The sequence below is a fragment of the Cynara cardunculus genome, assembly GCF_001531365.2.
Source record: "Cynara cardunculus var. scolymus isolate 2C chromosome LG 2, CcrdV1, whole genome shotgun sequence".
NCBI classification, from domain to species: Eukaryota; Viridiplantae; Streptophyta; class Magnoliopsida; order Asterales; family Asteraceae; genus Cynara; species Cynara cardunculus.
This window is the reverse complement of record NC_037529.1, coordinates 6,558,406-6,572,575: the sequence shown is the minus strand read 5'-3', so window position 1 is coordinate 6,572,575 and position 14,170 is coordinate 6,558,406. Positions and strand designations below refer to the sequence as shown.

At 34.3% G+C, this 14,170-nt stretch overlaps 4 protein-coding genes across 4 annotated transcripts; 1 reads left to right on the top strand and 3 right to left on the bottom strand.

Moving 5' to 3' along the window:
* The first annotated feature begins 354 nt into the window (after positions 1–354).
* LOC112507278 (chitinase 2-like) lies at positions 355–1,503 on the top strand. The gene has a single exon (XM_025111793.1). It carries the CDS (start codon positions 471–473, stop codon positions 1,371–1,373), a length of 903 nt encoding a protein of 300 aa, XP_024967561.1. The 5' UTR covers positions 355–470; the 3' UTR covers positions 1,374–1,503.
* A 1,738-nt stretch (positions 1,504–3,241) lies between these two features.
* LOC112508208 (chitinase 2-like) lies at positions 3,242–4,156 on the bottom strand. The gene has a single exon (XM_025112996.1). It carries the CDS (start codon positions 4,154–4,156, stop codon positions 3,242–3,244), a length of 915 nt encoding a protein of 304 aa, XP_024968764.1.
* Positions 4,157–4,836: 680 nt separating this feature from the next.
* Positions 4,837–5,819, bottom strand: LOC112505646 (chitinase 2-like). Its single transcript, XM_025109538.1, has 2 exons — positions 5,759–5,819; positions 4,837–5,681 (listed from the first exon to the last, which is right to left on the bottom strand). Exons 1-2 carry the CDS (start codon positions 5,817–5,819, stop codon positions 4,837–4,839), a joined length of 906 nt encoding a protein of 301 aa, XP_024965306.1.
* A 1,976-nt stretch (positions 5,820–7,795) lies between these two features.
* Positions 7,796–9,252, bottom strand: LOC112508246 (chitinase 2-like). The gene is made up of 2 exons (XM_025113040.1): positions 9,168–9,252; positions 7,796–8,643 (listed from the first exon to the last, which is right to left on the bottom strand). Exons 1-2 carry the CDS (start codon positions 9,217–9,219, stop codon positions 7,796–7,798), a joined length of 900 nt encoding a protein of 299 aa, XP_024968808.1. The 5' UTR covers positions 9,220–9,252.
* Positions 9,253–14,170: the final 4,918 nt, after the last annotated feature.

The window sequence follows — 14,170 nt, the reverse complement described above, 5'->3', positions numbered from 1 at the left end:
ATAATTTTCAAACTATAACGATATAAATATTGATTTTTTTAAAAATTATATGATATCTTGAAATTTATATTTTATTTATAAGTAATAATATTATCGTTTTTTTAAAATCACATAAAATTATATAATAACATCGACATAAAACATGATAAAACAAATATTAAAATCGAAATATATTTAAAAGATATATTTTCTTTCACAATTATTGGGGAGTCGCTGTCGAGTCAACGGGAATTGATTATTGGGAAACAAAATTTTACTTGGCAGAGTCTGACCACAAACGTTCAACAACCAAAGATGAGGCTTCTTTCTTGTTTTTGTGTTGAATAACAGAACAACAATCAACAGCAGCAGAAGCACACTAACGCCACCATTTTTAACCCATCAAATCTCTTCTATTTAACCCTCCTCCTTTGCTCTCTTCCTTCATCAACATCCACTACCCCCTATCTTCTCTTTCATCCATCCTAATCATGACCTTCTCTAACCTTCTCTTTCTTCTGTTCACACTCCAATCTCTCCTGGTGGCTATGGCGTCAACACAACCAAAATCAGACTTATTTCGCGAATATATCGGTGCAGAGTTCAATAATGTCAAATTTTCAGACGTACCCATCAACCCTAATGTCGAATTCCACTACATACTTGCTTTTGCAATCGATTACACCACTTCATCTTCTGCATCCCCAACTGATGGTCAGTTCAATGTCTTCTGGGATACTGATAATCTCACCCCATCTCAAGTCTCTTCCATCAAGAATCAGCATTCTAATGTCAAAGTAGCTTTGAGTTTAGGAGGAGACAGTGTGGGAGATGGAAGTTGCTACTTTACCCCTTCTTCTGTCGATTCGTGGGTGTCTAACGCTGTCTCTTCGCTCACTAAGATCATCCAACAGTATAACTTGGATGGGATCGATATCGATTACGAGCATTTTCATGCAGATCCTGATACTTTTGCTGAATGCATCGGGAAGCTTATTACAACCCTCAAGAACAATGGAGTCATTTCTTTTGCATCTATAGCTCCATTTGATGATGATGAAGTTCAAAGCCATTACATGGCTCTTTGGAAGAGTTATGGTCACATCATAGACTACGTCAATTTCCAGTTTTATGCGTATGATAAGGGGACCACTGTTTCGCAGTTTATGAACTACTTTCAGACACAAAGATCCAACTATGGAGGTGGTGATATGTTGGCTAGTTTTATAAGTGATGGAAGTGGTGGATTGTCTCCTGAAAATGGGTTCTTTACGGCCTGTAATAGGCTGAAAAGTGAAGGGAAGCTTGGTGGGATCTTTGTATGGTCTGCAGATGATTCCAAGGCCTTAGGTTTTCGCTACGAGAAGCAATCACAAGCTCTGTTGGCAGTTTAGCATCCTCCTATGTTATATGTACACACATATATCGTTCGGTTTTCATATATGTAATTATTATGCAAGTGTATCTTGTGGCTATACTGTAATTAAAAGTACTTTTTGAATGAAATATTTTCATCTGTTCATGGTACAAGATTTGATCAGTTTATGAGTAGAAGAAGCACAAGGGTCATGTATGAAATTATGAACCCAAATCGATCAAAGCGACTTGTTTGATTAAAGGTCACTGAAAACCCACTTTGAACACAAGTTGTTAGGATGCCTTGAAACAAGTTTTGAATTAATCTGGCGTTTCTTTGCGATCCGACACAGAGTCTCTGTTTTGGGCTAGTTTGTTTATGTATAGGTGGTGGCACGGGCCATTGTTTCGTTCCTCTGTTTTAGTGTAAACAGTTTTAGGATTGTGAAACATGTCACCATATTATTTCGTTTGTCCTTGAAACTACAATGATAACATGTATAAGTACGTCTTGGTAGTTGGTTTGCATGGTTGTTTCTCCCTTTCCTTAGCGTGGGGTTTCGAATTATGTGAGCTTTGTAACGGATAAAAAGTGATAACATTTTAATTTTGGAAATCTTTTAGGCTCGTTCCGTTTCTCCTATTGATCCATCATATGAATCAGTACCGTGACGGACCTAAGATTTTGGCCGAGCGGGTACACCTTAAAGATAGATCAAAGTCCCGTATATTCACTAGATGTGTTTCTTAGCTGATGGTTGATTTTGAGGGGTTTTTTGGTTTTTCTTGTTGATTTCAAAAAATCACTTTTCATACCAATTCAACTTGTGAAAATCAATAGAGTGGGCGTAGAGGGTCCATATGTCCACCGCTAAATTATGAAGTTGGAGAGGATAGTGGGACCCACAATGGCTTCATTTCTAAGGTAGTGGGACCCACAATGGCTTCATCTGCATAAACCTCTTTATAAGGGTGTATATGTGTTGGGTTGATCGGGTTGAATATAGGTTGGGTTGATCGAGTTGAAGACATTTGATCAACCCAACCCAATGCTTGCAATTTGAAAAATCTTAACCCAATCCAACCCAAACTAAAGTGCAACCCAACCCAACCCAAACAGTACGGGTTGGTCGGTTTGATACTTTGGTACATTAAAGTATTCTTATAACCTTGAATATGTTACTTCTCTCATCATAATTTATTTTTTTTATTATCAACCATTTGATACAACTTATACATATTTCTTACGTATATCCCATTCAGTTAATTTTCTCAATTTACGCATATATGTTTAAAATTACTGCGAATGAGTTATATAGAGATGTGCATATATTGAAAAAATGTGTATATGAAAAACGTACGTGATAGTGTTATTGTCTAATGCATATATTAATAGAAATTCAACAATCATATTAAATCCAAGAAATAATAGGATATCAGGGTCATCGGGTTGGGTTGGGTTCAAATAATAGTAACCTAATATCTACGGTTTGAAAAAAAAAATTTACAACTCGATTAAACATCGGGTTGCTTCGGGTTGAGTTATTTCGCGTTGGGTTGGGTTCATCGAGTTGGTCGGGTTTTTGAGTACCCTACCTCTTCCTTTACACTTGGCTTGTGCCCGTTCTCATAATGGCTTCATTTCTAAGGGAGAGGTTCATGAATCTCTTCCCTTTCACAGCTGCAGATGCTCTAACCAAGATCACATGAAGCCATTTGAACAACAATCAAGTTAAACGTTTGGTTTCTACCATATACAAAATGTACTCGAACTCGCACAAGCAAGAATATTTAGTAAATATTTCACTAGCAGTCCGATCGATCGCGATAATTCTATTGTACAAACATACGACAATTGCAGCGTTGTAATAATTAGAGCCATATAATTAACTCGATATAATATATACTAACGAGGAACTGCAAGCAAAGCTTGTGACTGCTTCTCATACCGGAAACCTAAAGACATGGAGTCATCCGCGGACCAAACAAAGATCCCACCGAGCTTCCCTTCACTTTTCAGCCTATTACAGGCCGTAAAGAACCCGTTTTCAGGAGACAATCCACCACTTCCATCACTTATAAAACTAGCCAAGATATTACCTCCTCCATAGTTGGAGCTTTGTGTCTGAAAGTAGTTCATAAACTGGGAAACAGTTGTTCCCTTATCGTATGCATAAAACTGGAAATTGACGTAGTCTATGGTGTGACCATAACTCTTCCAAAGAGCCATGTAATGGCTTTGAACTTCATCATCATCGAATGGAGCTATAGATGCAAACGAGATGACTCCATTGTTCTTGAGTGTTGTAATAAGCTTCCCTATGCATTCAGCAAAAGTATCAGGATCTGCATGAAAATGCTCGTAATCGATATCGATCCCATCCAGGTTATACTGTTGGATGATCTTAGTGAGTGAAGAAACAGCGTTGGAAACCCATGAATCGACTGAAGAAGGGTTAAAGTAGCAACTTCCACCTCCCACACTGTCTCCTCCTAAACTCAAAGCTACTTTGACATTAGAATGCTGATTCTTGATCGAAGAGACTTGAGATGGGGTGAGATTATCAGTATCCCAGAAGACATTGAATTCACCATCAGTTGGGGATGAAGAAGATGAAGTGGTGTAATCGATTGCAAATGCAAGTATATAATGGAATTCGACATTAGGGTTGATGGGTACGTCTGAAAACTTGACATCATTGAATTCTGCACCAATATACTCGCGAAATAAGTCTGATTTTGGTGCAGTTGCTTGTGTTGATACCATAGCTAAAAGAGCTTGTAGAGTGAAAAGAACAATTAAAAGTTTACAGAAGCCCATTTTGATCAAAGTATTGTGTTGAATCTTGAAAGATGGTGAACACAACTACAAAATCAACAGTTAAATAGAAGTGTTTTCTGGCAAAATGTTAACAGTGGCGTAAATGTGCTTCTGCTGTCACTAAGTTTAACTAATTATTTTATGTTTTGAGAAACTAACAGGTTAATAATTCGTTCTAAATTCCATGTAACTTAAATCAAATTTCGATGTTATTGAAGACTCTTTTGTTTTAACCATGTTGTGATATGCCACATCCAAGAAGAAAAGCCACATAACGATCAGTGTTTCATTGTCACAAAAACCTAGTTTTTGTCCTATCGATCTTCACAAGAATACACAACGTGCCGCTTTCATTGCTTGTCTTTGGTAGTTTCGTGATCTTTTTTCTTATAAGCCCAAAAAAGACGCAATATTTATCTTGATATATTCTATTTCGGTGGTTGTGATCTGATCATTTTGATTAAAGATGGAACAGAAACAAGYTCGTAGAAATGCACCAAAAGTGGATTATGAGTCAAAATAAGAGCTCATCATCAGATACAATTTGATATAAAAATGGCTGAAGACTCATGATCAAATGGATTCGATGACGTACAGTATCTTATTTCTTATTTGGAAGGAAGAAAAAGGAAAACTATGTGCCCATGATGAAAGAAGGATGTTGATTATAATGAGTACTTTCACACATATTCTAAAACCAAAGCCTGAGATTCTTGTTCATATTTAAAATCAAAGGCTTTGGATTCATCTGCACACCACACAAATATGCCTCCAAGCTTGCCTTGCCTTTTCAACTCTCTGCAGGCCTCAAAGAATCCATCATTAGGAGGCAGACCTAAGTTACCTTTGCTTATGAAGCTGGCTAGAAGTTGACTTCCTGCATAACTTGAATCTTGTTGATGGTTAAAGTGATATATGAACTGTGAAACACTAAGCTTATCGTATGCGTAAAACTGGAAATTCACATAATCTATAACATGTCCGTATTTCTTCCATAAAGCCAAGTAATGACTTTGAACAGGTCCGTTATCTTCGTAGGGGGCGATAGAAGCAAATTTGATGGTCTGGCTTTTCTTTAGAATCGTTATAAGCTGTCCGATACATTCGACAAAAGTTTTCTCATCTGACCTGAAGTGTTCATAGTCGATGTCAATACCATCCAAATTGTACTGCTTGATCATGCTAGTAAGTGAAGAAACTGCATTTTGAACCCATGAGTGAATGGATTTAGGAGAAAAGTAGACCTTATTTCTGCCATTGACACTATCACCACCCAAGCTAACAGCCACTTTGACGTTTGGGTTCTTGGCTTTAACGGATGCTATTTCAGTTGGACCCAAATTGTTGGTTTTCCAGAAAACATTGAACTTACCGTTTGTGGGTGACGGGTGGTTATCGGGGGTGTAATCGATTGCGAATGCTAGGATGAAATGAACTTCAACTTTAGGGTTTATTGGCACATCTGATAACTTAACTGAGTCAGATTCAGCACCAATGTACTCGCGGAAAAGATTCGAGTTTGCAGCTGTATGATCAAGAAATAGATGAAAGGATTAGTTTCTAGCATAATAAGAACTAGGGAGGATGTGAAGCTTAACTTACCACTGCAAGATGAAATAAGGAGAAGAAAGAGTATGGCCATGAAAACACTGCAAAGCACCATGTTTTCTCTATTATGAATGGAGATTCCTGATGTTAATGATTGTTCATACAGCTGCCTTGATCTGTATTTCTTCTAGTCTGAGCTTAATGAGAAAGGGTGAAGTTGGGTTTTGGTGCAACCTAGTGCTTGATAAATATATCATTCAGCCGAAAGAAAATTATTCCTTGTTAGAGATAATATATCTATGCTGTATCTATTCTTGCTAGAATCTTTATAGGCGGTATCTCAACGATCCGAATAAATTATAATTAGAATCTTTTGGATCGACATTAACCTGATGAAATGGACTTAATTCTAACGGGGATGTTCGTCTGAATGGATGCGACAAATACGATGATTTAATTAGATATTGCTTTTAATGTCTTTCTTGTTTAGAGCTTTACAATAGATCCTGGTAATGAAAGGATAAGACTCAGATAAAGACAAGGATTTCTTGCTAGTTTAAGAAGATGCAAGACCAAGTGCATATATGTGTCCCCATGCTGCTTAACTAATACTGAAAAACTTACCATCTGAATGGAGAAGCTGCTTCAATAAGTTATTGCTCTATGAAATCTAGTATTCACTTGTTGCCAAAATAAACTCAACAACTGAAATTTTGGGTTGGGTTATGCAACATTTCCTTTTTACGCTTCAAATGAATAGTATTTCTTGAAAACATATATCTATATAGGGTTGGGTTCACGTGATACCAAAGGTTTTTCATGAGACCCGTAAGACCAATTTATGTTCATTGATCAACTTTATAAGCTAATGCTCTAATGATCTAAAGTTGCACGGTGATAATTTTGTGATTATTGAGAAATCTCGTGACAATTTTGTAATTATGAATGTTCATATTATATATCTAATCCAAGGGTTGAGAATTGGTCTTACAGGTCTTACGAAAAACTCTTGGTCTCACATGATCCCAAGTCTCTCTATATATATATATAAATTCTAGAACATGAAGACAGAAAAACTGCTAGACTTGTTGGGACTAGAATAGTGGGTTAGATATATATTCTCCTATATATATATATATATATATATATATATATATATATATATATATATATATATACAGAATTACTCATTGCTGCAAGACCCAAATTCTCCAACAGTTTATTGTGAAGGGATGGCTATATACCTGATAGATCTGTTATTTCTACATTAGTATAGTGATGTTCACATTTGGATTCCAGTTGTTAGCTGGGACCTATAGCATCATTATTTATTTGTTTGGTGAGCAATTCGACACGTGTACACTACAACAAAATTGGGTTTATAGAATGTTTAAGCATCATAATTATAGCATACTTTATAGCATTAAACTATAAAACATTCTATCTAAAGTGTTATAAGTTTATAAGACACTTTTAGGCATTGTAACCAGTTTTTTAGGATACTTTTAAAATATAGTGTTGTATTAGCTATTATCTTAAAAAATGTTCTATAGAAAAGATGGGTATAGGACACTTATCAAAAAACGTCCTATAAGATAGTTAATACGGCACTTTAGTTTAAAAGTGTTCTAAAAAACTTATTAAAACGTCTAAAAACGTTCTATAAACCCAAATTTGTTGCAGTGGTACGTGCTTCTAATGCTGCCGTGCTACATCTATTTAGATCTAACGTATCCTCTTTCATTTTAATCATGTTCTGAGCTAGAACGAAAACTGTCTAGTAGTCGATCAAACCGCATTGCCACAAGATCTAGTTTTCTGTCGTATTTATAGATCTAGTTCATGATTCGAGTGACGATATCTCATTTGATAATCGAAAGGAATGATAAGAAACCTGGGGCACAAGAATCCCATCAAACATAATGAACCCTTGATACAATTTATTCAGAAAGAGATGACGAAGACTCATCATCGAGTAGTTTCGAGTGATCACATCATCTTATTCGGTATTATTGAAAGGAAGGATAAAAGCGACTACGGGCACAAGAATCCGAACATATCGTACCCGTAATAACATAAGGGTGTTGATGATTATGTTGCTAACAAGGCCTGAGATGTTTTTTCATATCGGAAACCAAAGGCTTTGGATTCATCGGCACACCAGACCGATATGCCTCCAAGCTTCCCGTGTCTCTTTAACTCTTTGCAGGCCTCGAAGAATCCGTCATTCGGAGGCAAACCTAAGTTACCCTTGCTTATGAAACTGGCTAGAAGCTGACTTCCTGCATAACTTGAAGCTTGTTGATGATTAAAGTGATGTATGAACTGGGAAACACTTAGCTTATCGTATGCGTAAAACTGGAAATTCACGTAATCTATAACGTGTCCGTATTTCTTCCATAAAGCCAAGTAATGACGTTCGACAGGTCCATCATCTTCATAAGGGGCGATAGAAGCAAATTTGATGGTGCGGCGTTTCTTTAGGATCGTTATAAGCTGTCCTATACATTCGACAAAGGTTTTCTCGTGATCTTCCGACCTAAAATGTTCATAGTCGATATCGATACCATCCAAATTGTAGTGATGGATCATACTAGTAAGTGAAGAAACTGCATTTTGAACCCATGAGTGAATGGATTTAGGAGAAAAGTAGACCTTATTGCTGTCATTGACAACACTATCACCACCCAAACTAACAGCCACTTTGACATTTGAGTTCTTGGCTTTAATGGATGCTATTTCTGAAGGACCCAAATGGTTGGTTTCCCAGAAAACATTGAATTTGCCATTTGTCGGTGACGGGTGATTATCGGGGGTGTAATCGATTGCGAATGCTAGGATGAAATGGACTTCGACTTTAGGGTTTATCGGCACATCGGATAACTTAACCGAATCAGATTCAGCGCCAATGTACTCGCGGAAAAGGTTCGAGTTTGCAGCTGTACATTCATGAACAAATAGAAGAAAGAATTAGTTCTAGACTTCTAGTAAAGTAACAACGGTGCACCCAGACGTCACTACAACAAAATTGGGTTTATAGAATGCCAAAAATGTCAAAGTGTCCCAATAGACGGCTTATATGACTAAAGTTTACGAGACCAAACAATAAATCATCATATTTAAAAACGTTGTAATAGGTTTATAGGACGCTTTAAACGTTTCAACAAACTTCTTACAACATTTTTTTTAAATAAAGCGTCGTGTTATCTATTTTATACATAACATTGCACTATAAACACATCTTTTTACTGGACATTTGTGTTTACAAGATGTTTTTCAAATAGTATATAAAATAACTAATACGACACTTTATTTTAAAAATGTTCAAATATACAAAATCAACGCACATTTAAATAAAACACTTTCTGTAAACTTAAGTTATATAAAACGGTCTATTAACACGCTTAAACATTATTGGCGTCTTATAAACCTGATTTTATTGTACTGTGCGAAGCTAACTTACCACTGCAAGATGATACAAGGAGCAGAAAGTGTATAGCCAAGCAAAACATCATGTTTTCGGTATTATGAATGGAGATAGACGTCGTACCATATCGTCTTAATTTACGAATTCGACGATTGCTTATGTAGCTGAACTCGATCCGTCGTTTATCTGTCGGAGCTTGATTAATTTAAGGATTTAGCCGAAAGAAAAATTCTAGTTATCTCCGAGATACTGATGCTGTAGTCTTGCTAGAACCCGTATGTATAGGTGTGACCCGAATCTTTCGAATTGGTGTTGACCCGATTGATACAAATGGAGAACCATAGATTCTAACGTGAGATGTTCGTCTGAAAGGATGCAACAAATTATTTGATGAATAATATATTGTTTCTTCTTTCTTGGTTTGAGCTCTATAATGTTTATCAGCGTTTACCAAGTCACATTGCTTTACTGGATGCATACGATAAGAACCAAGAATCTTATCCGGTAAAAATGAAAGCAAGAACAAAGAGTGTTATCCTGTAAGTAATTGAGGGCAATGACTATTACGGTGGTTGGCGCTTACCGGGTAAATTGTTGCATACGATACCATTTTGTTGGATTAAAATCTTACCCCGTAAGTAAGTGACAGTGTTAAATTGGCATAAGCACTTACCCGGTTAAGTGCTTGGTAAACCATCTCTTAGACATTTTTAGCGTTTTATAAATCCAATGTTGTTGTAGGGGTGCTCATGAGTTGAGTTGATCGGGTTGAAGACATTTGAACAACCCAACCAATTGCTTGCGGTTTGAAAAATCTTAACCCAACCCAAACCAAAGTGCAACCAACCCAACCCAACCCGTACGGGTTGGTCGGGTTGATACTTTGGTACATTAAAATATTATTCTAACCTTAAATATGTTATTTCTCTACTCATAATTTCTTTTTCATCATCAACCATTTGATACAACTTATCCATATTTCTTACGTATATCACATTCAGTTAATTTTCTTAATTTACATATATATGTTCACAGTTACTGAACATGTATATGAATGAGTTATATAGAGATGTGAATAGATTGAAAATATGTGTATATGAAAAACATACATGATAATATAATTATCTAATGTATATATTAATAGAAATTCAACAATCATATTAAATCCAAGAAATAAAAGGATATCGGGTTCATCGGGTTGAGTTGAGTTCAAATTATAGTAACTTAATATCAACCTAATACCTATGGTTTGACAATTTTACAACTCGATTAGACATCGGGTTGCTTCGGGTTGGGTTATTTCGCATTGGGTTGGGTTGATCGGGTTTTTGAGTATCCCTAGTTGTAGCTACTGAGATTCACACTTGCTATAACTACAAAACAAAGAGGCTTCACTGAGGGAAAAACCCACCAGTAATATTTCACAGCTGGAAAAAGCCATCAATGACATATCTCATTGCCGGAGAAAGGTGGCTGGTGATCTTGATTACTCGGTAACGGTAAATCCACCGGTGATCTGCTACAAATCCGACGGTAATTACCGACGGGAGATTCCGCCGATGAAGCCTTTTCGCTTAATTTAACTAATTTAATACCCAAAAACCATATCCTAATACTTCGATAGGCGAAAGATGGGATGAAGACTGAAGTTGTCAAAACAAAGTCCTCAAATTCTTTTGAGATTTAAAGGTAAAAAAAAACTCCCTATTTGATGGATGATTTTTATAGGCTTTAACCTTGGTATTTCTCATTTAGTTATCAAAATAAAATTTACTTGCAAACAACGCAATAATTTAAAGAGTAGAACATTTTATAAATAAATAAATAACTTTTTATTTATAAGAAAGTTTTATATTTAACTGTAATGCAGCGGTTACAAAACTAGTATATATATATATATATAAACAGATAAACCTGAAGTCAACAATAGACAAAAAGTGGGGAACTTGCTTCAATAACTATGAAATTCAAGAATTAATTGGCATTTTGGATTTTAATAAATGCACCATTTTGCCTATTTATGCTTCAAAGTTCAAATATATATATATATATATATATATATATATATATATATAGACTTGGGATCATATGAGACCAAGACTTTTTCGTGAGACCCGTAAGACCAATTCTCAACCCTTGGATTAGATCTATAATCTCAACATTCATAATCATGAAATTGCCACGAGACTTCTTAGTAATTACAAAATTGCCACCATACAACTTTAGACCATTAGATCATTAGCTTATAAAGTTGATCAATGAATATAAATTGGTCTCACGGGTCTCACGAAAAATATTTGGTCTCACATGAACTCAACCCTATATATATATATATCTTGGTTCAAATACCAACCAAGATTTTTGTGTTAATTTTGTTAACCAATCTTGACCAATGATTCTTACAATAAAGGGTTGTGATTGTGATTAATCATGATAAAAAATTAAATTTTTAAATTTACAATTTCAAAGAACATATGTAAACAAAGGGGAAAAAGGGTATTTAAGTAATTTTCTTTTTTATGTAACTTCCATATCATTAATTGGGAGTTACAAAATCAAAAAATCTCATTATTTTTATTAATTTATTTTTGTTAATGTAAAAACCATATGAACACACACACACACACACACACACACATATATATATATATATATATATGAACCATTGTATCAAATACGAACAAAAATTGACATATATATAAACTTGGACTGTATAGCATTTATAAACACAATATGAATATAATAAGAATAGTTATTACACGAAAGTAAATAAAAAAACAAGTATGAACACAATATGAACAGTTTGTGAACAATAGTTCATTCATTATGAACACATTCAAGAACAAACCAATGTTGAGATATGCAGCTAGTGTATATATGAACACAATATGAACAACTTGTGAACAATAGTTTCTTTATTATGAGCACATTCAAGAGCAAGCCAATGTTGAGATATACAGCTAGTGTACATATGAACACAATATGAACAGTTTGTGAACAATAGTTTTTTCATTATGAACACATTTAGGAGCAAGACAATGTTGAGATATGCAGCTAGTGTACATATGAACACTTGTGAACAATTCTTTAACAATTACATATGAATTCGAATTTCGATTGTAGTCGTAGACGATTTTAACCTTTTCATTCGCATTGTTGTCGATCTGTTTTCCAATAGGTTTATCCATATTACTCGGACGATATCGAAATCTTTACAATCGAAAATTCTTTAACAATTACAAAATCAATATCATTATGGATAGAATAAATCGAAATTACAAAACATGAACACTTATAAAAAAATATCAATATTATATAATCATCAATTGTTGAGATTTTTAGATTTGTAACTCCCAATTAATGATTTGGGAGTTACATAAATGATAAATTACTTAATTACCCTTATCATTAATATATGAGTTATATGTGAACCTAAAGAAAAAATAGAATATGATTGGTTGAGCTTGGTTAACAAAGTTAACACAAAAATCTTGGTTAGTATTTGAACTAACCCATATATATATATATATAGGTTTGCATTTATTACATATCTTGTTTGCATTGTTACATATATGTGCCACTGTGGTCACTCATGCATAAATATCAACTTCATTAGTTAGAACTTTTAAAGTTCAAATAAATAAACACAAAACGTTAAAAAACATGATGTTTGAAAAAATAGGGTCAAACTTATATTCCATATTTTGCTTTAATTTAATTACATAAAATGGGATATATATATATATATGTATAAATATATATCTATATATATATATATATATATCTATATATATATCATGTTTATGTGTTATGATATTGAATATTGATGAGAAAATTAGATATGGTCTCCTAATTAAAGCTTTCCAAACAGTTATACGTTACATTTGTTTTTTAAGAGGTGCTGAAGTTTGATTTCACTTCTAATTTATAAGAAGTGGTATTGAAGTTTAAAATCTGAATCAATAAGATTGTTTGTTTTTACGTCTGAAGTTTGAAATCCGAATGAATCAAAGTAGTGAAAAAAAATATTTTTTACAAGAATATAAAAGATAAATAGTGTTTGCTAATAAATTTTTTCCTGCCCCCAAACTATGAACCATTTGATAGAGACGAATTAGGATTAAAAGATATTAAGGGATATGTTTACCACTTAAAATTCAGAGAACATTTATAGCTCTTAAGCTCTTATTTTAAAAATAAAACAAACGCTCTTAATATCCAAACGTCTGAACGAATCAAACTTCAAAAATATTAAGAGGTAATTTTGAAAAAAGAAAAAGACCCGAAGCCTCATAGATATGGTCTCCCAATTAAGTATTACCATGTGCTTAATGCACCTTCCATGTGCTTCAATTGATTGTGTCCTCAAGATGTAGATTGTTATATCTATGTATTCATAGTAAAAATGATTGAAAATTTTAAATATTTATAATTATTATAGTTAACTAAATGTTTTAGTTTAATATCATTGATGTTTGACGAGTGAAAAACGTCCAACAGTGAGGGTCTCTCTCCTCAACGTCCCAAATTGAACAAATCAAAATTGAAGATAAAAAATCGAGAGCCTAAGCAGATGAAAAAAATTCATTTCGAAATCAAAATCTGGAACAAAATATGTTCCTAACCTAACAAAAATCAAATAGATGAAGAATTCCTTTTAGAAATCAGATCCAGGACAAAATATTCTCCTAACCTCAACAAATTCAAACTGATTGGTTTGAGTTTGGCTCCAAAGGTCAAAAGTGCCAGGAGGTCCAAGGTTAAAATCCAAGGAGGAACAAAAATCCCCTTGTGGCCACGGAGGTTCAAATGTGGTGACTCCGGGCTACCTGCAAAACAGGTGGTTGCCCTGGGATTACTCGGCTCGCAAAGCGGGTTAGATATCCAGTTTAATCAAAATTCAAACTGATGAAGAAAAGCCTTTCCGAAATCAAAATCTGGAACAAAATATGTTTCTTATTGTAACAAAAATCAAACATATTGAAGAAAATCTATTTCGAAATCAAAATATGTTCTTAACCCTAACAATAAAAAAATAG

Excerpts from the sequence above, each read along its gene's own strand:
- LOC112507278 (XM_025111793.1), top strand. The coding sequence starts at position 471 with ATGACCTTCTCTAACCTTCTCTTTCTTCTGTTCACACTCCAATCTCTC.
- LOC112505646 (XM_025109538.1), bottom strand. The coding sequence starts at position 5,819 with ATGGTGCTTTGCAGTGTTTTCATGGCCATACTCTTTCTTCTCCTTATT. Across the intron at positions 5,682-5,758 it reads CCTTATTTCATCTTGCAGTG|CTGCAAACTCGAATCTTTTC; the intron begins GTAAGTTAAGCT and ends TTGATCATACAG.
- LOC112508246 (XM_025113040.1), bottom strand. The coding sequence starts at position 9,219 with ATGATGTTTTGCTTGGCTATACACTTTCTGCTCCTTGTATCATCTTGC. Across the intron at positions 8,644-9,167 it reads CCTTGTATCATCTTGCAGTG|CTGCAAACTCGAACCTTTTC; the intron begins GTAAGTTAGCTT and ends ATGAATGTACAG.
- LOC112508208 (XM_025112996.1), bottom strand. The coding sequence starts at position 4,156 with ATGGGCTTCTGTAAACTTTTAATTGTTCTTTTCACTCTACAAGCTCTT.